The sequence below is a fragment of the Mustela putorius genome, unplaced genomic scaffold, assembly GCF_011764305.1.
Source record: "Mustela putorius furo isolate JIRA1106 unplaced genomic scaffold, ASM1176430v1.1 tig00000129_pilon_pilon_pilon, whole genome shotgun sequence".
NCBI lineage: Eukaryota > Metazoa > Chordata > Mammalia > Carnivora > Mustelidae > Mustela > Mustela putorius.
Genome location: NW_025421290.1, coordinates 9041330 through 9065145, shown reverse-complemented (window position 1 = coordinate 9065145; position 23816 = coordinate 9041330). Strand labels below are relative to the sequence as shown.

General features: G+C 39.6%; 1 protein-coding gene and 1 long non-coding RNA gene across 3 annotated transcripts; one reads left to right on the top strand and one right to left on the bottom strand.

Moving 5' to 3' along the window:
* Positions 1-2301: 2301 nt before the first annotated feature.
* On the bottom strand, positions 2302-16729 carry CDKN3 (cyclin dependent kinase inhibitor 3). Of its 2 annotated transcripts, XM_004738811.3 has the most exons (8): positions 16578-16729; positions 14178-14260; positions 12877-12932; positions 12317-12361; positions 9557-9779; positions 5962-5993; positions 4220-4323; positions 2302-2534 (listed from the first exon to the last, which is right to left on the bottom strand). In XM_004738811.3, exons 1-8 carry the CDS (start codon positions 16584-16586, stop codon positions 2448-2450), a joined length of 639 nt encoding a protein of 212 aa, XP_004738868.1. In that variant the 5' UTR covers positions 16587-16729; the 3' UTR covers positions 2302-2447. The 2 variants fall into 2 exon arrangements, with proteins under 2 accessions (XP_004738868.1, XP_044925538.1); XM_045069603.1 differs by lacking the exon at positions 12317-12361.
* A 10-nt stretch (positions 16730-16739) lies between these two features.
* LOC123389027 lies at positions 16740-19615 on the top strand. Its single transcript, XR_006603558.1, has 2 exons — positions 16740-17002; positions 18619-19615. It is a non-coding gene; the product is annotated as an uncharacterized LOC123389027 (long non-coding RNA).
* Positions 19616-23816: the final 4201 nt, after the last annotated feature.

Here is a 23816-nt window from a genome sequence, read left to right as displayed (position 1 = left end):
TGCTGAAACCAGTCTCCAATCTGTGGTCAGAGCAGCATCTACTGAGTCCCTCGTACCAGCGTTATAGCTCAGAAGATGATTCTGAACGAATGCTTTAGTATGATGCCAAGAGAAAAAATGTGGCTCTGTTTCTGGATATGTTGAATAGCTTTCTTAGAACAAATTCCCTTTGATTAAAATGAAGAGTCCTGAATCTAAGTATCTAAAAGGAGTAAACAGCTCTGCTGCTTGTTCTACTTAGTTTTGGGAAACAGTATCAACCGTATAAAGTGACTGATCTGTGGGACTAGAGTGAAGGTTTTATTCTATGTTAATTTTATTAATGTACATTGTGGACATGAAGATATAGAGAGCATCTTCACAAGGATAAGTTAACTTTACTGTATGATATCTTTTCTAAACCTTTAAATCTCTTTGCTTACCATGTTCACATAGCCTGAGGAGAATTTTTTAAATAATAGGTCGATGACTAGGTAGACCCTAAAACTACGAGAGAAACATAGAATGTAGTTAGCCATCTGTGCTCCTGGTCTGTTATGAGTTAATCTGATTGGTGCTGTACCACTGTCCAAAGAACATGCCCTTAAGTAGTCCTACCTTCTCAGAGCTTGACTTTTGCTTTTGTATATTAAATAAAAACCATTTCAAATGTTTCCTTGTGTAGTTTATGGTTAATGGCTGAGTCTCTGTTAATTCAGTTTCAGTAGCTAACTCTGGCTTGTGTGTAACCAGGACTCTAGGTTGTCTCTCTGCCTTCTCTCCCCCATTGTTTTGAGGGAGGACTATCCCACAGGTTTGGTAGAGAAAATACTTTTCCAACAGTTTGAAATTACATTTTTTTTTTTTTTTGAATAGTGCCATTCCATGTTTCTCTGTTAATGAAATAATTGATGTTTTCCCTTGACGCCTAGTATTAAAGTTGTTAAGCGTTTTAAACATGGAAGACAACTAGCATTTGCAGTAAAATTGAGAGAAGGATCCACTTTGAAAGTTCAGTTGATTATTAAAGGATTTGGTTAATCCATGCCAATAGCTTCCCTTTACTTTCTTAAGTGTTCATGAATAAGCTTTATATTCATATTAAGAGAAAGCAATGTAAGATTCGGTAATGTCAGTTTCAGTACTGTGATTTTTAAATTGTATTTGGTACTGAAACTGTGAGGGAGTTCTGTTATTGCAGGCTGTACTTATTTAAAAAATGTTTCTGGCTATAACTTTTGGCATATATTATCTTAGATAAGAAACCCCTAGTTTAAATATTCAGATACTGGTAGGCTATGTGGTTCTCCCATCTTCCTTCGTATTCTTATAAAATCTCAAATTCCTTAAGTAATATATATATATGAAGTATTAAAATACTGATTTATATTATGGAACATACTAGTTCTCTGGTCTGAAGATCCCAAACAGCACCAGTAATTGTTTTAAAGTTTTCCCCAGTGAAGTTAAAGTAGTTCATCAGCAGCAAGAAGAGTGTGAGACAAAAGAGAACTTTGGGCAATTACATGGTTATTCAAAAACAAAGTTTTGATGTGGTGACATTTACTTTATCTTGTGTGGAAGTGCCTGTGACCCTTGGTTCACCTTTGTGATTGCCAACAGCCAAGGGACTGCTGTATGTGGCACTGAAGCCACCGATGCCTGTTGAAACATCTTGTCTACAGTGCTGACTGCTCAACATTACGGTTGAAGACAAAAAGACATATTCTGTAGCATGGGGTGAGGTGAAGGAGCGAGAGAATTGGAGACTGTTAATCTGTGGATAAGTGCTTTCTTACATAAATGTGAAAGAGGGATTAAATTCATTGCATGTAGTTCCTAGGGTTAAAAAAAAAAAAAAGAATGTTCCAGGAACAGAGAAGCTATCTGACCCAGTGAATTCCTCTTATCTGAAAATGTTCCAGCAAATGCTGGCTAAACAAACACCTGTTGGGGATGATCCAGCATTGGGTGGGAGGTGACCAAATGAATCATAGGATCGCTCACACTTTGTGTCTATGAAGTAGAAAAAACCATGGGAGGAAATGTGGGAGGAACAGAGGGTGAAAGTTACTTGATTTTAGCTTGGGTATTCAAACCAGTTTTTATGCTTATTACCATGTCATGTTCCACCGGTAGTTAAATATAGTAAAAGGAGGTAAAAGTGTGGTAAATAATAAAAGTAGGCAGTCAAATATTTTTCTATATGCTTGTTTCAGCATTACTTCCAGGTAAAATATTTCAGAGAAGCCAGCTCATTTCTAAAAAGGAAAATTGTATAGCAATTTTTTGATCTATAAGAGATGAGAGACACAATCAGGATTTGTCAATAAAAACTTTAGGATTATCTGCACATAAACATTTACATTCGGGTTGGTGACACTAGTAAGTTTCATTTCCATACAAATTATGTTAAATAGCTCTTAAATTTCAGACATGGTCATATATATGTTATTTGAAATTCTTTTTTATCTAGATACAGATCTTGATAATGAATCTCTTGATGATAGATGTGCAGCTAGTTTGTCCCGAAACTCATGAAGATAATTATATTGCTGAAAAAAGTAAAGATACATTGAAATATATTGTAGAAATCTAGTTAGCAGAGTAGTCACAATACTAGTAGGAATCAGGAATCAAAAAATAATTGCTAAGTATAGTTCTACATCCTTTTGGATAAGGAAGTGTTTGCCCTATGAGAAGATTTCCCTTTTAATAAAGTAGCATATAGTGTGAAGAAACTTGTTTAAAAATCAGAAGGTAACATGCAATACACATGAATGTTTTATAATCTGTACAATCCTTTTACTGGCAGCAGCAAATTAAAATTAAAAATAATATGTGAAGGCATTCTTTTTGCTAATATATTTTCCTCTGGGGTATAAGTAGGGAGGAGAGGGTACTTTCTCTAGCAATTAACAATGGTATATTTCAAGAAAATCTATTTCTTAATTTATGGAAGCCCTAGATCACTGCTTCTTGTGATGATACAATCCATTTGGAACAATGTTCATAGTAGTCAGTATTAAAAACATGAATCTTAACAGATAAGTGAAATAAAACTTTAAATAATTTATTTGGAGTTTTAATAGTTTCCTGGAGGACATTATTCTGCCAATAATCTCATTTTTTATAGTTATCGGGAAATTGAAATTGCCTCCTACTAGCTCTTATCAGCACAGAAATGGGAAAGCCTATCTGCTACAGAGTGCTGAGGTGATCAGCAGACAACCCATATAATGTGGGCTTGATTCGCTCCAAAATTAAAGATGTAAAACACACAGTCGGGTATGTTTGAGCATTTGGTTTTGTTTCAGAGGGAGACCTGAAAGCTTCTTGAATTTGAAGGATCCCTGGATTTTAAGAGATAAGAAGGGGAATTCTGTTTTCAGAACCTGTACAGTGAAATGGATCCTGTATGGATTGTTTTGAATGATCTGAGTTAAGCCCCGAGAATCAGACTGCTTGGTGAATTTGTCAGTTACTGTAATAATTCACATTCATGGCCCTTCCATAGACCCCTGACCCTGGGAAGATGGACTCAAGCCCAGGAAGCCCCTGAAGGCCAGGACTCTCGTGCCTGATCTTCTGATTTAGTCCTAATGCTGAGACCGTGTACTTGGGAAAGGAAGGCAAATTGGCTTTACAAATCTAGAAATAAATGAAATCTGCAGGATCTTTCAGGAACATTAATACAAAATAATATCCTTGGGGCACTGCTACTGCAGAGATTTTTAGTGTTAAGGGGAAAGTAAATGCGAAGTTGTCATTTTTAGTTATTCACCGCAAAGGATAATTAGCATAGCTTTGTGGGGTTTTTTTGTATTCTAGTCATTCACTAGTCTTTGTTAACTGTTTTGGTGATAGGAGAGGGTGTTCACTAGATCTTTCTGGCCAAGAAACTACCAAGTTTATAGGAATACTTTCATTTGGAAAAGTTAAATAAATATTAAATTAAAAATTTCCCAATTTTTCCAAATAAGAGGATTCATTCTGAAACTGAATGGGCAAAAACTGAACAGTGGTAGATCCTGCAAGAGTAAACCAGAAAGGTCATATTTTTCATTAGCTTGTTAGAAACATGGTGAACTTCTTCAGACATTCAGGTTATATATAAATGTAAGTTTTGAGCAGGTGATATATGACTAACAGAATGCTTTGGGTTTTCATTGCCCTCTTGATGATGGGACTCCACTGTGTCTATAACTGTCCCTAAACCAGGAACACACAGCCTCCTTACCTTGATCGTCTGTATTGCTCCAGACCCTCGCAGGTCTCTCAGGCTGTCGATGGCTTGCTCTGGTGACACTGTGTCAGACAGGTAGAGGAGGAGACAAGCGGCCACTAATGGAACACATTAGGAAAATAGTATATTATTAAATAATTAATGATAAGGTAGAGCGTTGCATATTTAATTAGACTTCTGCTCGTGCAGAAGATGGAGTTGAGTGTCATTGTGCAAAGTGGATTAAAAGACTTCTAGCGTATCTTTCTGACAGTTAAATTATGATTTTAAATGACTGTGGTTGAGTTGAAGTTTAAACTGGCTTCATTCTTTATTGAGCTCTATTTAATATACCATAAAATTCATTCATTTAAAGTGCACCATTCGGTGGATTTTAGTGTATTCACAGATGGGTGCAGCCATCACCACAGTACATTTTAGAACCTTTTCATCCCCTCAAAAAAGATCTGTCCCCTCTTGTCATCATCCCCCTGCCCCCGTCACCCTGCCCTAAGCAACCATTAATCTGCTTTCTATGGGTTTGTCTAATCTAGATATCTTATATAAATGCAATCATATGTGTGCTTGTGTGACTGGCTTCTTAGGATAACGTTTTCAAGATGCAAACCTATTGTGACGTGTCACTACTTCATTCCTTTTTATGGATGCGTAATATCCCATTGTATGGATGTACATTTTGTTTATCCACTGTCAGTTGATGGGCATTTAGGCCGGCTCCATTTGTTGGCTCTTGTGAATAATGCTGCTATAAATGTTCACGTACAAGTTTGTGTGTAGACATGCTTCCATTTGTTTTGGGCAGGACTTGCTGGGGCACATGGTGACTCTATGTTTAACTGTTTGAGGAAGTACTGCCAGACCGTTGTCCAAAGCAGCTGCACCATTTCACATTCTCTCCCCCAGTGTATGGAAGTTCCAATTTCTCCACATCCCTGTGGGTTTTTTCCATTATTTGGATAATAGGCATCCTAATGGGTATTGAGGGGTATCGCTTTGTGGTTTTGATTTGCATTTCCATGATGACTCATGATGTTAGAAATCTTTTCATGTCCTTAATGGTCATTTGTATATTTTGTTCGGAGAAATATCTATTCAGATCCTTTGCCCAGTTTTTAATTGGGTTGTCTTCTTATTATTGAGATGTAAGAATTCTTTATATATTCTAGGTAAGCCCCTTATCAGATATATGATTTGTAAATATTTTTTCCCATTCTGTGAATTCTCTTTTTATTTTGATAATTTCCTTAGAAGCATAGAAGTTTTTAATTTTGATACTGTCCAACATTAAAAGGATTAACTGTTACTCCAGTATGCCACTTTGTTAACTATTTTTCTTCCTAACACATTTTTTTAAAAAGTGAACAGTAATTGCATGAAGTAATTCACTTTGGTTTTCATACTTATGATGGATATTATTTAGAATTTGCTGTCAGTATCATAACACCTGCATAGAGAAAACATTGGAAAACAAAACAAAACAAGAATGCAGGTGCTAAGACGTGTATATTATGTTTTGCAGAATCCTTCAAAACAATGTCGAAAATACTTCCCATTCGCACTCTAGCTTTCTAGAGAAGACCAAATTAAGGTCCTTAAATAATTCCTAAGGTCTTAGCAGATTTATATATATTTTTTGTCTCATTTTAATACAAAGTGAGCATATGGCCCAGAAACTGATACTTTTGCCTACTTTGAGGATAAAGAAAAATACCGAATAATGAAAACACATTTCTTACCAAGACAAGATCTCCCAAGTCCTCCATAACAGCTGAAAGGGAAGCACAGTTTTGAATATTGTGTTTTCCTTCTACCCCACCAATTAGAACTGAAGACCTGCTCTTTCTGCCCTCTCTTTCTAATAGTGCCTACTAGCACAGCGCCTGGCACACAGAGGTTAATAAGTTTTTAAAAAAATTTTATTTGTTTATTTGACAGAGATCACAAGTAGGCAGAGAGGCAGGCAGAGAGAGAGGCGGGTGGGTGGGAAGCTGGCTCCCCGCTGAGCAGAGAGCCCGATGTGGGACTCAGTCCCAGGACCCTGAGATCATGACCTGATCTGAAGGCAGAGGTTTAACCCACTGAGCCACCCAGGTGCCCCAATAAGAATTTTTAAATTAACCAGGAGCAGGGTGTACTTATTTATTTGTTGGGAAGTATTCTAAACACCTCTAGTGGTCAATGCAGGCAGGGCCTTTTCATCGACCTCTTAAACACCAGGATCCACATCCGGGAAGTGGAATATGTTACTAAATAGAAATCGGTCTGTTTTGACCAACTGCCAGTTTATTTTCCTCTGTCTAAACAAAACCATGGTTATTGAACAAGTCCATATGATGACTTCTTTACCTAAAAAGAGTACAGAGGTGGCATGTAACAGAGGTTTGGAGGCTGGGTTCTAGAGCCCTGCTGTCTGGGGCTGAATGGTGAATCTGTCATTATGACATGCGTGAACCTAAGCACGTGATTTAACCTCTCTGGGCCTCAGCCCTATCACCTAAAAAATGGTGATAGCCACAGTACCCGCATCATAGTTAGGACTGAATGAGGTAACTAAATTTGTAAAGGGCTTGCAACAGAGCTTGGCACAGAGTAAAAAGTCAATGCATGTTAGGTGCTCTAGTCTAGCCCTGTTGAAGAAATCAGCAGTTCTGCAGAACTGGATTTTCCAGAAAAAAAAATCATGATTAAACCTCCAAGCAACAAAACCATTCATCCCAATTACTTTTGAAGATGCTTAAAAAATGTGTTACACAATTCCTAACTTTTTAAGAGGGTTTATTGAACCTAAAGTAGTGCCGACAACTTCTCAGGACCATGAATGAGCATGGGGTACCGCAGATGAAGCCAGGAGAGGAGGATGTGAGCCACAGACCAAGCAGATACTGGCTCCTAGAGTAGTCACAAGCTTGCTTTCTACAAAGTGTCCCGGATAGAGACCCATTTCAGAGATGAGGATCTACCATAGGAAGGTAGAGATGGGCACTTCAGTGTATCTCTGCACGGTGAATACTTCCTCATACCTTTATCTTTCCTTTTCTGATTCCTGCTCATCCTTCAAAACCTAACTCAAATGGCCTTTTCTGAATTGCCTTTGTGCCCCATGGAAGCTCTCACTGCCCTTTGTGCCACCTTGTGTATACCTTGTGTGAATCTGACTGCACCTACATGGTTGTGCCATTAGCATGGGCTCCTTGAGGGCGGGGAGTGGACCTCACAGTGCCTGCTTTGTATTCATAATGTGTGGTACACTGTAGGTGTTATGGGTTGAATTGTAGCCCCATAAAGGTATGTTGAAGTCCTAATCCCCGGTACTGTGAAAGTGACCTTGCCTAGAAATAGGGTCTTTGCAGATGTAATTAAGTTAAGATGAGATCATAGGGGTAGACCCTAATGCAGTATAACTGGTGCAGATGCTTTATTTTATGGGAGCCAGAAGCATTCAACCTATGTAACCATCTTTCCATCCTGTTTGTATTCTATTCAAACAACAGACAACATTTGGTGTGCTAGAACCCACTCAAGTAAAATTCATTAAATTTCACTAATCTGAGCTAGTTTGATCTCTAGAAACTTTTCAGTAGAGGCTGTTCTCAAGGATGTATTTAAAAAAAAAAAAAAAGAGGAGTGCCTAGGTGGCTCAGTCATTAAGCATCTGCCTTCGGCTCAGGTCATGGTCCCAGTGTCCCGGGATCAAGCCCCACATCAGACTCCTAGCTCAGTGGGGAGCCTGCTTCTCCTTCTCCCATTACCCCTGCTTGTATTGCTTCTCTTTCTGTCTCTCTCGGTCAAATAAATAAAAAAAATCTTAAAAAATTAAAATTAAATAAAAATCTCAGAACTGATTTGAAAAATGTGTCCCCAAATTGAAAAATATTTTTTGCAAGCCACATGTAATTATCTAATGCTATTTTACTTAGACTTATTAGATAATTTAGAATAGACAACTTTATTCTAAAATTTTACTTTTATAATTAGTAAAGCAGTTAGTAATTGCTTATAATTGTAGATTACGCTTTTCTCTAGAGAAAGGCTGGAAACTGTAGTAGGATGGTGTCCAGTTCTCTGTACATTTGAGTTCACTTCAGTCACAGTGTGTGTCCCCAAAACCCCGTGCACTACTTTGTTCACCTTTGTAATGGGAACTGTGGGCACAGGGCCCCCCAGCTCTAGGTCTACGGAGACGCCGGCTGGGCTTGCCCTTTCCCTTGGTGCCATGAGACTACCTGGTTATTTGGTATAGTCTGCATACTTTCTAGTTCAGAGCAATGACTTTAGAGCTTTTGAGGTATCAAACTATTTAATACTCTATCTTGTTCCAGGAAGGATTAAGCAGTTTATTAGGATACAAAAAGTACAAGAATCACAGAACCTCTGCTGCGTGTCTCACTGCAGGCAGAGCATCTACTGCATTATCCACAACATCACTTCTAATCTTTGTATTGCTATTGTCTACTGCCGATTGGCACTCCCTTTTTCCTTTCTCCAAGCTACTTTTCTCCTCTCGCCTCCTTTTCCCCCCTCTTAGTTCATTTTATTTTGTTTTAAATTTCCATACCAGCAGCTTGTGCCACTGGTATGGAAATTAAATTAGCCATCGGCAAACAATGAGAGTACCTCTTTTGGTCTGGTGGCAAATTGATATCATCAAATATAATTTTACAGTCATATTTTTAAGATTGCTCATTGCTTATGATTTCTTTGCTGATTTTTAAAAAACTGACCTTTTTTTCCCCCTCAAGATTTTTTATTTATTCATTTGAGAGAGAGAGAAAGCGAGCGGAGGGGAAGGTCAGAGGGACAGGGATAAGCAGACGCCCCATTGAGCAGGGAGCCTGATGCAGGGCTCCATCCCTGGGATCATGACCTGAGATGAAGGCAGATTCTTAACTACCTGAGCCACTTGGTGGCCCTCCATGCTGACTTTTTTTTTTTTTTTTTGGTGGTTAGAAGCAACTAACCCACTGAAAGGCTGACCACTGAATGAGTAAGGGTATCATAAGAATGATGCCCCATCTTTTTTGGAAGGAAGAGGGACCAAAAATTATAAGTAATGCTCTAAGGCAAAAAGAAAGAATAAAAAGCCTGTAAATCTGTTCTAAAAATTTCCAAATCTACTCATCTATTGTCCTTACCTTTCAAAAGGACTAATGGCAAATATCAGAGTGCTTGCCCTATAGTAGACATTATACAAGTACTTGTCATGCTTTATTTCCTTTTGATCCTTTTACCAAACTGTAAGGTAGGTAATAAGTGAATAAGGATGCAATAACTAGAAAAATCTTTCTGACTGGGGCATTTCTCATGTTATTTATGGAGAAAAGAATAACGTACTGTATTAAGGTTTTTCGGTTATTTTTAAGGCAGATTGCAAGCTCCTCCATTATTTCACAGCAGCTGGCTATGTCAGGAGTCCCTCCATCTGGAATTGGATGATGATGAGTGATAAATCCATACTGATGGTAGAGGTCCAAAAGGTTTGGGACTCTGTATTTTGACAGTTCTCCTCTGGTGCAGAAAACAAATATGTCTTGTATACCATAGCTCTTTAGTTCTTCTGCCAATAAACCAAGATACGGATACACATGTACAAATATTACAAATTTAAATACAGTCAAGACAGAGGATGTGGTGTTAAATTTCTTAAGCCAAATTAAGTAACAAATGATAATCTAAAAATTTGAAATACTTATTAATAATCTAAAACAATATTGATCTGTCTTCAAAGAAAGGTAAAAACCAAGTCACTAAGCACAAAATAGAAATCGGAAAACCTGGACCAAAAGGTGATTAAAATTAATCACCTTAATAAAATCATACTATAATATAATAATAATCCTAATTATATTATATTATAATAGGATAATAGCATTATAATATAGTGATTATATTATCATAATAATTATATGATATTTATAGTATTATAATGACTTAATAATTCAAAATGTTTTAAACTGAATTTTAAGATGAGTCAAGTATATTGCTGTTCTTGAAAAAAATCTTTTTTTCCATATGGCTTTAAAAATGAATTTTAAAACATCTGCTATTTCAAAATAAACTCTTGTGAAAAAACAAAAGTATGTTTCTCTCCCATTTTCTTCTCCCAAAATCCATGTTTGCTATTTTCCTCCCTCTGCTGTTTTGCTTTACCCTAAGCACTGTATGTAAAATCTCCTGCATGCCCAGGCTGCCTGAGCTCATGCTCTCCTTTATATTTGCATGGTGTCTTGCCACTATGCATTTCATTTTATGGACTAGATCTCTAGGAAATAAAACGTTAACTATGCTAGAATTTCTAGGTGACTTAGCTAATTTCACTATTATGAATATGAACAAAGCAATAGTACTATAGGTCATTCTATACACTAAAACATTCTCACGGCAATATTCACTCTAGAGTCTTATGTTCAAAATGAATAACTAATTCTGGCTGATCTCAGCCCCCTCTCTCTCCCTGCTAAATCCAGGGTCTAATTTAACGAAGTGTCTTTTATCATGAACCTCCAGATTTGTACTTGAAACGTGGCTAGTCCAAATTGAGATGTATCCTAAGTGTAAAATCCATATCTGATCTCAAAGATCAAGTACAAAAAAATCTGTATCTCATTAATAATTTATTTTAGGTTTAAAACTATCAAAATGAAACTAGGCTCTGTTAGGCTAAATAAAATATATCAAGTTAATTTCATCTGTTTTTACTTTTTTAATATGGCAGCTAGAAAATGTAAAGTTACACACGTGGCTTCTATCTGTGACTCCGGACAGTGCTGCTTTATTTTATTTTATTTTTTATAATAATACTATTATGTTTTCATACTTCTAAAAGAATTAAAACTGAAGTCTGCATACTTCACCATTTTTAAGGGTAGGTGATTTTCTGACTCTTGCACACAATGGATAATTTCTATTACACAGTGGTTTTCAAACTTTCCTAGAAAGAACTCTGAGGAGGGAACTATAGGGGTTGATGCAGGGAGAGTCTAGGTCTCTCTCACCAGACTGTCATCTTTTATACTTTGGATTCCATTTAAGATCTCAATGGAAAACAAAAGGTTTGGTAAAATATTGGAAACCCCATTTATAGAAGATACTAAATGAATAGGGCTTCCCAAAATGTGCAAGACTGGTTCTTGAGCCAGTGATTTTCATTATAGTTTGCTTATGAACTAAATGTTCTCCAAATAAAAACTCCCTACCATGGCAGGTATATCTAAATCAGAGAAACTTTACAAGTAATTCAAAAGTCAACTAATCTTTTAGCCTCTGTAAGTCTTTTTTGGTAGGTAAGGAATGAATTAGAGAAAGCAAATTAATAAATTGATATCCCAAAATAGCCAGGAAAAAACTTTAAGATTTAAAAAATTTATACCGGTCGGAATCAAGATGTGTGTGTGTGTGCGTGTGAGAGAGAGAGGGAGATTATGTGTGTATGTGTGCACGTGCATGTGTTTATTTATATTTATTTTGGTATATTATGGGGACATTGGTAGGACAATTAGCCTTGAGATATTCCAGGCCAACAGGATAAAATGTTTTGAAAAAACAAGTTTTTTAGTTCCATGGAATATGTAAATTCCAAATTGGGGTGGGTTATCAGGATATTTGTGGGGTGAACATCCTTGAGCCCGGGAAGATCAGACCCTGTTCCATCTTTCCCACCCAGATGCTAGCTCTCTAAATTTCCTACCCAGGATGGACAATTTCAGTACTACCTCTGGCTTAGGTTTAATTTCTACCATCACAATCATGTCTGTAAAGGACAATATGTTAAAAGATCTGGGCAGTGAAATGGCAATTTTCTATTTACATACGTTCCTCCCTCTAACTTACACATTTTAAACTCAAATGCAATTTCTATGTGTAGCTACAATAATCAGTGAAAAGCGATGCTGTATTTAGTAAATGAGGAGTTAGTTCTCTGTGCCCTTTGCAAATATCTTTGTGTGTCAGAATAAGTCTACAGTTTGAAATTATGAAATAACAAACATATATTTTGTATACTAAACAGAGACTAGCGTTTGTTCTTTTTGACAAAGAGATTTTCAGTGTTATTAAGGAAAAAAAATTAATATGGTTGTTTAATGTTATACCTACCTGTGTCTTTTTGGATATTTCTTCTAACATTTTTAAATTTACAACCTATAAGCAGTAATAAGGCAAGTGAAAAAGTCAGTTTTTGGTCACATATAACAAATATATTTAAACACATACACAGTTACTTTACAAGGTCATACCTCTATGATCATTTATATGTTTCAATTCCATTTTGAGTGTGGATTTCAATTTCTTATATTCCTAGGAATATAATTGAAGGGATTCATAGACCCCAGGTGAAGGAGCTCCTAATCCATAGAGTCTTTTTTCTGTGTCCTTTCTGTAACAAATACCTGCCTATTGCCCTCAGCCTCACCTTGTACCCCAATGCTGAAGTTTTTTTTTAAGATAGGTAATCAGAAATGCAGAACTGTGAATGGGTCTGGAAGGGTTGAAGAGTAATTTCTGTTCTTTTAGCTAGAGCCCACATGAGGGCATCCTAAAGTGAGTTCTCCAGGTTGATGATCTAGGAAATTCTCTTCTTGCTCAGTACAATGATGTATTAACTAATTAACAGATTATCTTAAGTATCAATAGAAGCCAACTGTAGTGTTACCTACCTGGAAGAGCACATAAACCAAGAAACTGAGAACAATTCACTTGTGACAGGGGTAGCCTGAAAAGAATAAAACTTTAAGTTTACTTCAGTTTTTAAAAAGTTGTAAGTGGAAACTCAGTTCAAGAAATGCATGCTTGGCATGGAATAAGGGTGTTTTAAAGTTTTACTGTAGTCACAAAACAAAAACGCGTATGCAAATATAATAGTATAAAACATATTTAAGATACCCTGTGGTATGTTATCTGAGATAATTTGCGTTAGTAATCTTGGGGAATTGTCTAGAAAATGACCTTCTGATGATTTCATCCTCAGCATTCATTCTCCATTACTATTTAAAGATTTCTTTGTAGGACTTCCTTAAACAGATATAATTTCATGTGATAAAAATTGCAGGTCATTCCTTGTTGTAATGGATTTTGGTTCAAATAAAATAATTTCAAAATCATATTTCCAGTTTGCAGTACTCAGGGACAAAGCAGATAAAGGCTAGCTTGGTCTATAAGACAGAAGATGAATTTAGAGGAAAACAGGGGGCATTGTATAAATACCATGTAACTTTGAAAATTAGATGAGTTTTTGAGTTTTAAAGGGGGTTGTGTAAGGGGAAATGAAAGATAATTGCTATTTGATGACAGAACAAAAGGAACTTTGGAGGTAACGCACTCTTTTTCTCTTCCTATAGTTGGAAATGGTGTTTTCTTAGAGAGATTATTACATTTACAGGGATGAGAGAAAGCATTGATTGTTGTAGAGATTCTGGTGTAATAAGTCACTGCCAAAATTTGGAAGTTGATTCTATATAGAAACATTTGTTTTTGCTATTGTATCTATGGTAACATGGCATTTATCTTAGGCAGGGTCTGCTAATAGATGCATTATTGTGGCAAGTAGTTCTAGGATTTGACTAAATGATAAACAAATATCTCATCCTATGTTCGGTATATTGTTCTTTTGTCATAAAAGAATAAGTAGGTTTGGGTACTAAATTGCAGATATGCGGATCCTGTCTCAAGTCCTTACTTGTTTCTACTATGGTTTTCTGAATGCATTAAGAATTGACTTCCTCCTCTGCCCATCCCCCATCCAAAAGAAAAGTCTTCTTCTATCATAGACAGTAAATAAATCATGGAGTTAGAGGATCCCTTAAAGATCAGAATTACCAATCCTCAGAAGAGAATCACTAAATATTTTCAAAATGTGGACCACATTATCTACACGGACTGTGATCAAATAATCAAATAATTAAATAATCAAATAATTTAGCTCATCATTGATCAGAAGTGATCATTGATCAGAACATACCATGATATCTGAATTGGAGTCTGTTCATCTTCAATAGGCTCTTCGTCTGATGAGTCAAACTCGCTTGTTTGCAATGAACTAGGCTTCAAAAGAAATCAGTTATGTTAAATAACTGTAAAGAAGAATACATATGTATAAGCTGATCCTTGCTTAAACACACACTGAATGTATATTTGCAATTTATTCAACTTGGAATATCAGAATGATCAGCGATATAAATACTAAATTACTGAGTTTACCATCCTATTAATAATTACAGTGTTCTGTGGTGGAAAGAGAGTTGGACTGGGAAAAACCAGGATCCTGTTTTTGGCTCTGCCACTTACTGTATAATCTTGGACAAACAACCTCAGTTTATTCTGGGTCTCCGTTTTCTACAACTATAAAGTGAGGAGACCTATTCGTTAATTCACAGACATTTCTTAAACACCTTCATTTGCCAAGTGGAGATGCAAAGATCCATAAAATAAAAAGTTTCAGTACAGTTGGAGAGGTGTATGCATAGATTAGAAAAGAAAGTCATAAGTGCTAAAATGGAAGCATAAACTATGCATTTTATTTTTAAAGATTTTTTTTTTTTCATTTGATGGGGAGGAGGGAAAGAGAGAGCACAAACACAAGCAGGGGGAGCGGCAGGCAGAGGGAGAGGAGAAGCAGATTCCCTGCTGAGCAAAGAGCCTGATGTGGGGCACCATCCCAGGACCCTGAGATCATGACCTGAGCCAAAGACAGATGCTTAACCAACTGAGTGACTGCTTAGAGAGGTGGAGAAATCTTCAGAGGGGATAAATTAGCTGGGTTTTGAAGGACAAGCAGGAAGTTTTTAGGCAGATAAGGAAGAAGTTAGGGCAATAAAGGCAAAAGGAGAAAAAACTTGTTTTCAGGAACTGTGACATTGGAGCAGAGGTGATGAAGCCAGATAAGTAGTTTTAACTACCCCCTATCTCTCAAAAAACAACCCCAATATGGCCTAGTAGTTTGGTTAATGGGGGGGGGGGCGGTGGACGGGTAGAATATCATGCCCTCAACTGTTTGAATTACGGACTAGAGAGATTGAGATGGAGTTTGTGTAACAATCTAAGGAGTTGGAACTCAATCCTGTAGGCATAATTTCTACATAAGAGTCAGTAGTTTAATAGGCCAAAAAAAAAAAAAAAAAAAAAAGAAGACACCTTTCTTTTTATTTCCAACTTGGAACCACTGAGAGATAAAACAGTGGAGAGGCAAATGGAGATCAGTATGTTCGTTTTATTACTGAGTGTCAAAGGGAGGATGTGGCTTTAAAAGTCCAGTGGGCCTGTCAGCTCTTCACTCCAGAATTGGACTTACCTACCCAGTCAGGAGCAGCAATGAACAACCCACTGCAGAGAGAAGGGAAGAAAGGGTCCAGCTATTTTGTTCAGCTCCTCCTAGTCTGGGGGATCAGATCTCTCACTCTGTCCCTTCAGGGAACAAGCGGGAAGAGAGGCCGGGAGTGAAGGACGGCTGACGCCCCTCCACAAGGAAACAAGGGGATTAGCAAGAGTAACCAGCTAGTGTGCTTTCTAGCTCTGAATCTATACTCTATAACGGTCTTGTTACTACAAGATCACATTGCAGAGCCATTTAGGCTATGCATGTGAGTTGCTTCGGATCTCTTTGCGTTATTATTATTATCAACTCAAATGAAGGTCCTTTAATGTTCCATAGGTTGTCAACCCTGGTGACAGGTGATCGAGTCAGGTGGGACCTCGGCTCCTTGCGTCTGTTTTTCCTTTCCCTTTAAAGCAGTTTTGACGATTCAAGATTTTCAGAGTGTGGCTCCTTCACTAGGCTCTTCCAGCCAGGTTAACAAATCCTAACAGAGACGTTTCTGCTCCCCCGGGTCCAGAGATTCTGAACCCCAGAAAGGCGCGCAGTGCCAGTTGGCCCCGGGAGATGATGACGCGCCCACCAACGGGGGTTGGCAAAGGTCTTTCCTCGAGTTTTCCCCGTCTGCGGTGAGGACCGCTCACCAGAGGCGCGCGGGGCATCCCCGGACATCCTTTGGGGCTGGGTATGAGGCAGACTGATAAGACCGAGACCCCTCAGCTCTCCAAGCCTCAGTTTCTTCCGTAAAACCGGATTCAGCCCTCTCTGGCAGGGCTGTCGCGAGGCTTAGGAGACTCGGCAGGCGGCAGTACCCAGCCGGTGCACAACAGGTGCACAGCGAATGTCTGTCGTTCCCACGTCCGCCACCGACCCTGTTCCTTCTCAGTCATCGCTCTCCCCCGTCCAGGGAAGCGCCACCTCCCCGACCCAGGACGGTTACAGGGCGAGTCAGGCCGCGACCTGGCCTGGGCTGTCCCCAGGCCCGAGAACTGGCCTCAGGGCCGCTTCCGTCCCTGCGGCATCGCTCGTCCAAGCCTCCGCCCGACTCACCGGTTTCATCGCTGGCAGCCCAGCGTCCTGACCTGCGGCCGCCTCTCTCCAGCAGCACCCGCGTCCCAGCGAGCGCCCCGCGCGAGCCCGCCCCTTCGCTCAGCTCATTGGTAGATCCTTCTGGGAGGTGGAGCGAGGCGCCTTCTAGGAGCCAATCAGACCCTCTCCCTGTTTTATCCTCCGCCCCCGAGTGCCTGGGCTCGGCCTTTAACCGCCCATTGGTTTCTAGGGGCCTTTGAAAGACGCGCGGCTGGAGGGCGCTATTGAACGTTGATTGGCTGGGAGGGCGCCCCCCCACCCCCCGCAGTGGGGAGCCGGGAGAGGGCGGGAAGCCAGAGCAAAGAAAGCATCTGAAGGCAGCCCCAACCCTTTGGGGACGCTGGAAAGGCTTACTTTCTCATGACAGGATTCCTGAGTGGTACCAGGTTAGGGTATTTCTTTTCTTAAATTTTTAAAAATCTTAAGGGCTTAGGTGGGGGAGCACTGTCTTGGAGCATCTTATGAAAAGACTCCATTCCCCATAGACTTTATACTTATGGCCCTATCTAGTCATATATAAGTACGATGGACAGGACTAAAATTTCAAAATACAAACATAACTTGTATGTTTGGTATTCTGGGTTCTAAACTATGCTAGAATCTAGACAAATTAGCTTGTAGATCTACTTTCGTGTTCAGTAAATGTGAATGCAATGGTATTGTGAGAAAGGAAGATAAGTCTCCAGATGATTTTTCGTGCTAGTGTTTTTATATAATCAGCTACAATCTTGAAAAGCTGTGGTTGATTATCCTCTCCCCCACTCTTCCGTCCCCATTTAGCTGGCCAGGAGAAGGAAGTCATCGGGACCCATATTACCTGCACATCTGCAGAATGTGTGGAAATTTCAGCTCCCTGACTCATGTTGTGAAAACCAGTGGGTGGAGAGCTAATAAGAGGAATTCTTTAGTAAAGAAGAAAGCATAGTTTGACTTGGAGTCTGTATTAGTCAGGGTTCTCCAGAGAAAGAGCACCAAGCGGACAGACAGAAAGAGATTTATTTTAAGGAGGTGGATCTCCCAGTTGTGAAAGTTTGGCAAGTCTGCAAAGTCTGACAGAGTTGTCTATGGGGTTGGAGCTTCAGGAAGGAGGTGCAGCTGAAGTTCAAAGGCAGTCTGCTTTAGAACCAGGACTAACAGATTTTGCAGATGAAGCTGAAAGGCAGATTGTTGCAGATGCTCTCTTGTCTTTTGTTCTATTCAGACCTTCAACTGATTGAACGTGGCCCACCCACATTATAGACGGCAGTCTGCTTCACTCAGGGACCCCCAATTTAAATATTAATCTCATCCAAAAACACCTTCACAGAAACATAAAAAATAATGTTTGACCAAATATCTGGGTGCAATAGCCCAGCCAAGTTGACACATAAAATTAGCCATCATAGACATGTTGGATTTGATTAACTGACTGATACATTCATTCAGAGAACATTTATTGAGCACCACTTGGGTCCTATATACTATTCAAGATGCTGGGAGTGAACTGGAATGAATTAACCAATATCTCTGCCTTTATGGGGCTCACATGTTATAGGTGAAGAGAGTTAGGTAGTGATAGGTGCTGTGAAGAAAAATTAAAATAAGCAGAGCCTGATGAAGATGCTATTCTAGATAGAAAAGTGAAGGAAGGCATCTTTCGAGGAGATGTCATTTGAGACATCCAAATGAAAAGTGAGTGAACCATTTGTGGAAAAGTTTTCTGTCTGTCTAAAAAGTCTGTCAAAAAAGGAGGCGCAAAGGTCCTGAGGTAGGAATGTGTTAGGTATATTCCCGAAACATCAAGGAGGCCAGTTTGGAAGAAAATGAATGAGGCAGAAAGTGCTAGGAAATAAAGCAGGGGATTGCGGGAGGCTTAAGAGCTTCTTTTCTAAAGGATTCAAGAAAGAGTCCAAAGAAAGATTTGGACCTGGGCTCCAGGTAAGTCCTCCCTGGTGGCTATTCAATACTCCCTCATTCTCTAACTCTGACCTTCTTTCCCCTTCTTCCAACGTTGTCTTCACAGATCTCTTTAATCTTCAGCATCAGGGGTCTCTTCTGTTTCCTCAGAACATACCTTCTTCCTCAGAATGGATGAAGTCCCAGCTCCATTGAATGTTGTGCAAGTTCTGCCACCTCTGGCCTCAGCTGGATGCAAACACACAATCAATCTATTCTGGCCCCTGCTGAATCTGCAGAGTCAGGAGGGTGAGCATTAGTCCCATGGTAGGAAGGAGGTGGAGGGTTGGGGGTCAACTGGGAGCATTTCAACTTTTGTTTGTTCTCTCCATTAGCAGGGCTGGGTCTGGGCTTTGTCTTTGCCTAAAGACAAACACATCTCACTTCTATGATGTAGTTTTTTGTTTTTATCTAGTCCCAGGGTTGGCAAACTGTGGCCAATGGACCCATTCCCACAGGCCTGTTTTTATAAAGTTTTATTGGCATACAGCTACACTCAGTTGAATAAGTATTGACAGTGGCTGCCTTTGCACTACAGAGCTGAGAGTCTGCAACAGGGGCTGTATAGCCTACAAAGCCCAAGATATTTACTGTCTGGCTCTTTACAGAAAATGTTTACCCAACCCCTGATATATAGAGCCTACGAGAAAAATGTATATTTCTTCTAACAACATGATGTTAAGTCTCTGCCTTATTATTTGAAATGATGTTCTCTGCTTGGTGTGGTCCCCTTGTTATGGAGGGTCCCACATAAGCTGACAAGGCCTTTGGCTGAGCCATCTGGTTAAATGGCTTTGTAGTAACCTGGTTCCTCTCTAATCTTCGAGATTGTCCCCTGAGAGGAGGAGTGAGGGCTTGGGCTCAGCCTGCCGCACCTATTGTCCTCAGTTAATTTTTGGGTTTGTGACATGATAGCTGTTAACAGAAATGTATGTGGTCAAAACAATGTGGAAGATTTGTCCAAACTGTTTTGTCTCTGAGACAAAAGTGTTAACATATGTTCATATACAGATGAGTATTTTGAGAGATGCTCAAAGAGAAATAAAACATGGTTGCTACCAGTAGTTGCACTTTGGATGTATGTTTTACAACTAGATCCATAGTTTAAAAATGTTTTAATGTTAATACTAAGAGATTTGACATGTGTAACACATGTTAGGGGAGAAAACAATGGAAACTTAGAGTGGAATGCCACTTGAGAGAACATACTTCCTCATACTCGATATGCCAAGTTTTAGAGTTTCCTGTGATGATGACCGTCTGACACAGTCTATGACATGGCGGTAGGCATATGTTGTTTTCCTGTTGCTTTTCCCTTTGGAGAGTTTCCCCCTTTCTCATTTCATGTGATCTTGTTGAACAAGTGGTTGAGACTGACCCATAAACATACCCTATTCTTTTGGTCACAGCTATTGGTCCAGGCAAGGCACATCGCACTGGTGCATTGTTTCTTGTTTTGTGTGCTTTGGTTGCTGATGCTCTTATTTTCTTCTTTACCTTCCTTAGGCTTCTGTTTTACCCCAGAATGATACTTGATTTGCACTGCATAATTGGAGTAGATTATAAAATCTATTTAAAATATTTTAAAAATTTAAAATGCTATTGTATTTTATAATTGGAATGCCTATCACAATTTTACTCACCCCACGTGCTCTTCTGCAATGTGATTTTGCCATGCTCCAGCACAAGGTAGAATATAATACTCCTCTTAAATATGGCTGACCTTAATGACTGGTGTGACAAATAGTGACAAATGATAAGCTCAAAAAGCACCCAGATCAAGAGGTGGAACATTACCAGGTCTTTTGGACTTAGGACAGTATTGATTAATTTCACTTGTTTGTAAATGATATACATGTGGAATATCTTATGTCTGGCTATTTATGTTCAACTTGGTGTTTGCGAGATTCATTCATGCTGTTGTGTGTGGTTGTACATGTCATTCTTATGGCGGTATTCCATTATATGAATACACTGCAATTTATTTATTCAGTCCACTGTTGGCAGACACTATGGAGTTTCCAGGGCTGGGCTATTATGAAAAATGCTGCTATAAACATTCTTGTTCGTATCTTTTGGTAAACATATGTGTGCCTTGCTGTTGGGCATATAGGCTACAGTGCCAAACAGTTTTCCAAAGAGGTTATACCTATTCACATGCCTGCTGGCACTGTGTCAGAATTCTAGCTTGACATCTTTACCAACATTTGGTATTGTCTTTTTCATTTTAGCCATGGGACGAGTGAGTTATTTTATTTCAAAGTGGTATCTAATTTCAAATTGTTGAAAAACTACTACTGATCACTTGGATGACAGAGAGAACCAGGAGATGCCATTCTTTAAGAGAGTAGCAAAACTTCAAAATTTTTAGGAATTTTTGGGAAATGTTCCTGTAAAATGTGTTAATTACTAGGTATACACATTTTTCTGTATTATTTTAGAAATGTATGTATCACTGCAACATACATATTTGAAGGGTATGAGCTGACATTAGACTGTGAAACTACTGATATGAACTGAGTGGCTCCAAATTAAGAAGGTTCTTAAATTTAGACAACATCAATGAGCTCCTCATGCTGTGGGGGAAGAAATATTAATATTAAGGCAGCCCTTCTGTATTCCTCATGATAGTTCACTGAGCCCTCATGGATGACCTTCCATATGCTCTGGGATATAAGAGTAAAGCACCCACTGTCTTTGGCTCTCCTGCTTTTGCTTGCTAGGGTAATGTGTCTGTTCATTGCCCTAGCCTGGAGCAGCAGCCTTGCTGACATTCACCAACGGTGCTGTGATGGTCTACCGCCGTCCCACCCAGCTACAGTGCCAACCACACCTCCTCTGTCACTGCTGTTAAAATTGCTGGTGCGGGATTTCACCAACCCTTGCATCTTCATGTTCTCTTTTTTTTTTCCTTGTGGAATCAGCATTTACTTTTTTTCTTCCCCAGGGTTCCAAGATTCATTGTTTATGCACCACACCCAGTGCTCCATGCAATACATGCTGTCCTTAATACCCACCACCAGGCTCACCCATCTCTCCTCCCTCCTCCCCTCCAAAACCCTGTTTGTTTCTCAGAGTCCACAGTCTCTCATGCTTCATCTCCCCCTTCGATTCCCCCCAATTCACTTTTCCTTTCCTTCTCCTAATGTCCTCTGTGTTATTCCTTGTGCTCCACCAGTAAGGGAAGCCATATGATAATCGACTCTCTGCTTGACTTAATTTCACTCAGCATAATCTTCTCCAGCCCGGTCCATGTTGATACAAAAGTTGGGTATTCATCTTTTCTGATGGAGGCACATTACTCCATTGTATATATGGACCATATCTTCTTTATCTATTTGTTTCTTGAAAGGCATCTTGGTGATTGTGTCCATTGCTGCTATGAACACTGGGTTACATATGGCTCTTTTTTTCACTACATCTGTATCTTTGGGGTAAATACCCCATAGTGCAATTGCAGGGTCATAGGGTAGCTCTATTTTTAATTTTTTGAGGAATCCCCACACTGTTTTCCAAAGTGGCTGCACCAACTTGCATTCCCACCAATAGTGTAAGAGGGCTCCCCTTTCTCCACATCCTCTCCAGCAGTTGTTACTTCCTGGCTTGTTAATTTTGGCCATTCTAACTGGTATACGATAGTATCTCAATGTGGTTTTGATTTGAGTTTCCGTGATGGATAATGTTGATAAATATTTTTTCATGTGTCCGGTAACCATTTGTATGTCTTCTTTGGAGAAGTGTCTGTTCATGTCTTCTGCCCATTTTTTGACATGATCATCTGTTTTTTGACTGTTGAGTTTGAGGGGTTCTTTATAGATCTTGGATATCAGCCCTTTGTTTGTAGTGTCATTTGTGAATATCTTCTCCCATTCCATGGGTTTCCTCTTTGTTTTGTTGACTGTTTCCTTTGCTGTGCAGAAGCTTTTGATCTTGATGAAGTCCCAAAAGTTCATTTTTGCTTTTGTTTCCTTTGCCTTTGGAGACATGTCTTTAAAGAAGTTGCTGTGCCCGCTATCAAAGAGGTTACTGCCTATGATCTCCTCTAGGATTCTGATAGATTCCTGCCTCACACTGAGGTCTTTCATCCATTTTGAGTTTATCTTTGTGTATGGTGTGAGAGAATGGTCGAGTTTCATTCTTCTATACATAGCTGTCCAATTTTCTCAGCACCATTTATTTTCTAAGGAAATTTTAATGAAACAGCTCTTTTCAATTTCACTGGCTTTTTAAAGCCATAGTCACAGGATGTTGGGTGTGGCCAGCACTGGGCAGAACTGGAAATTATCTCTCCCCTCTGGTCCTGTCTTGATGTCATGGAGCCCAGTGTGTCTCCTTTGCCTTTTCCTTCCTTTCTGATGAATTACTTCCTAGGAGTGCTCTGGCCTATCCTGTCTCCAGTCCTGGCACGATTATCTCACTCTCCACCAGCTGTGCTGGTCCTGTCTGTCCCGAGTGCTTCGTTTCCAGCTGGGGTGACCACACGTCTGGGTCCGCCTGGGTTAGTCCTATGCCAGTTACTCATTCACAGCTCTCTCTTTTATTTTCACAAGTTTCTGGGTTTGGGTGGTAAAATATGTGGTCACCCTCTCTCCAGCCATCTTTAGGGAAGTCTTTCAGAGGTAAAGCAGAATCAAAACCACATTTTATTTTATTTTATTTATTATTATTTTTTAAAGATTTTATTTATTTATTTGACAGACAGAGATCACAAGTAGGCAGAGAGGCAGGCAGAGAGCCGGATGCAGGGCTTGATCCCCGGACCCTGGGATCATGACCTCAGCTGGAGGCAGAGGCCTTAACCCACTGAGCCACCCAGGCACCCCAAGAGCATATTTTATAGCAGTCAAGATAGAGACTATATAGAAGATTCTGAACTCCCCAAGGCTGGTGTTGACATTGCAATGACCTCGCTCACTCCCTGGCTTGCTTGCTCACTCTCTGCTCTCCTCTGTGCTATTCCGAGGCAGCCCTGCCACTGGTGCTTGGCTCCACCTACAGGCTGGTCTCTGTTCTGGTTCCGGATGGTTTCTTCCTTGCACAGGGCTGGAGCAGAATGCTCCGAAATTTAGTTGGAGGTTAATACTTGGGGTGGTGGGGCCCTCCAGTATGCCCTCGTGTGCTCACATTTCCTAATCTGGCTCTGCTGTGCTTCTCAGACGGTTTCTCTTTTGGGCCCTGATGATCTCTCGCCATTGCCTCTATGCTGTGGTATGCCCTGGAACCGGACTCTAGCTCCTGGCCTTCAATCACATGGGTCCTGCTGTC

What these genes read in the sequence shown, in the direction of transcription:
- CDKN3 (XM_004738811.3), bottom strand. An exon ending in ACTCCAATTCAGATATCATG is followed by an intron (nt 12,933 to 14,177) that starts GTATGTTCTGAT and finishes TATTCTTTTCAG; the next exon opens with GCTACCCCTGTCACAAGTGA. An exon ending in AAATATCCAAAAAGACACAG is followed by an intron (nt 9,780 to 12,316) that starts GTAGGTATAACA and finishes GTTTATTGGCAG; the next exon opens with AAGAACTAAAGAGCTATGGT.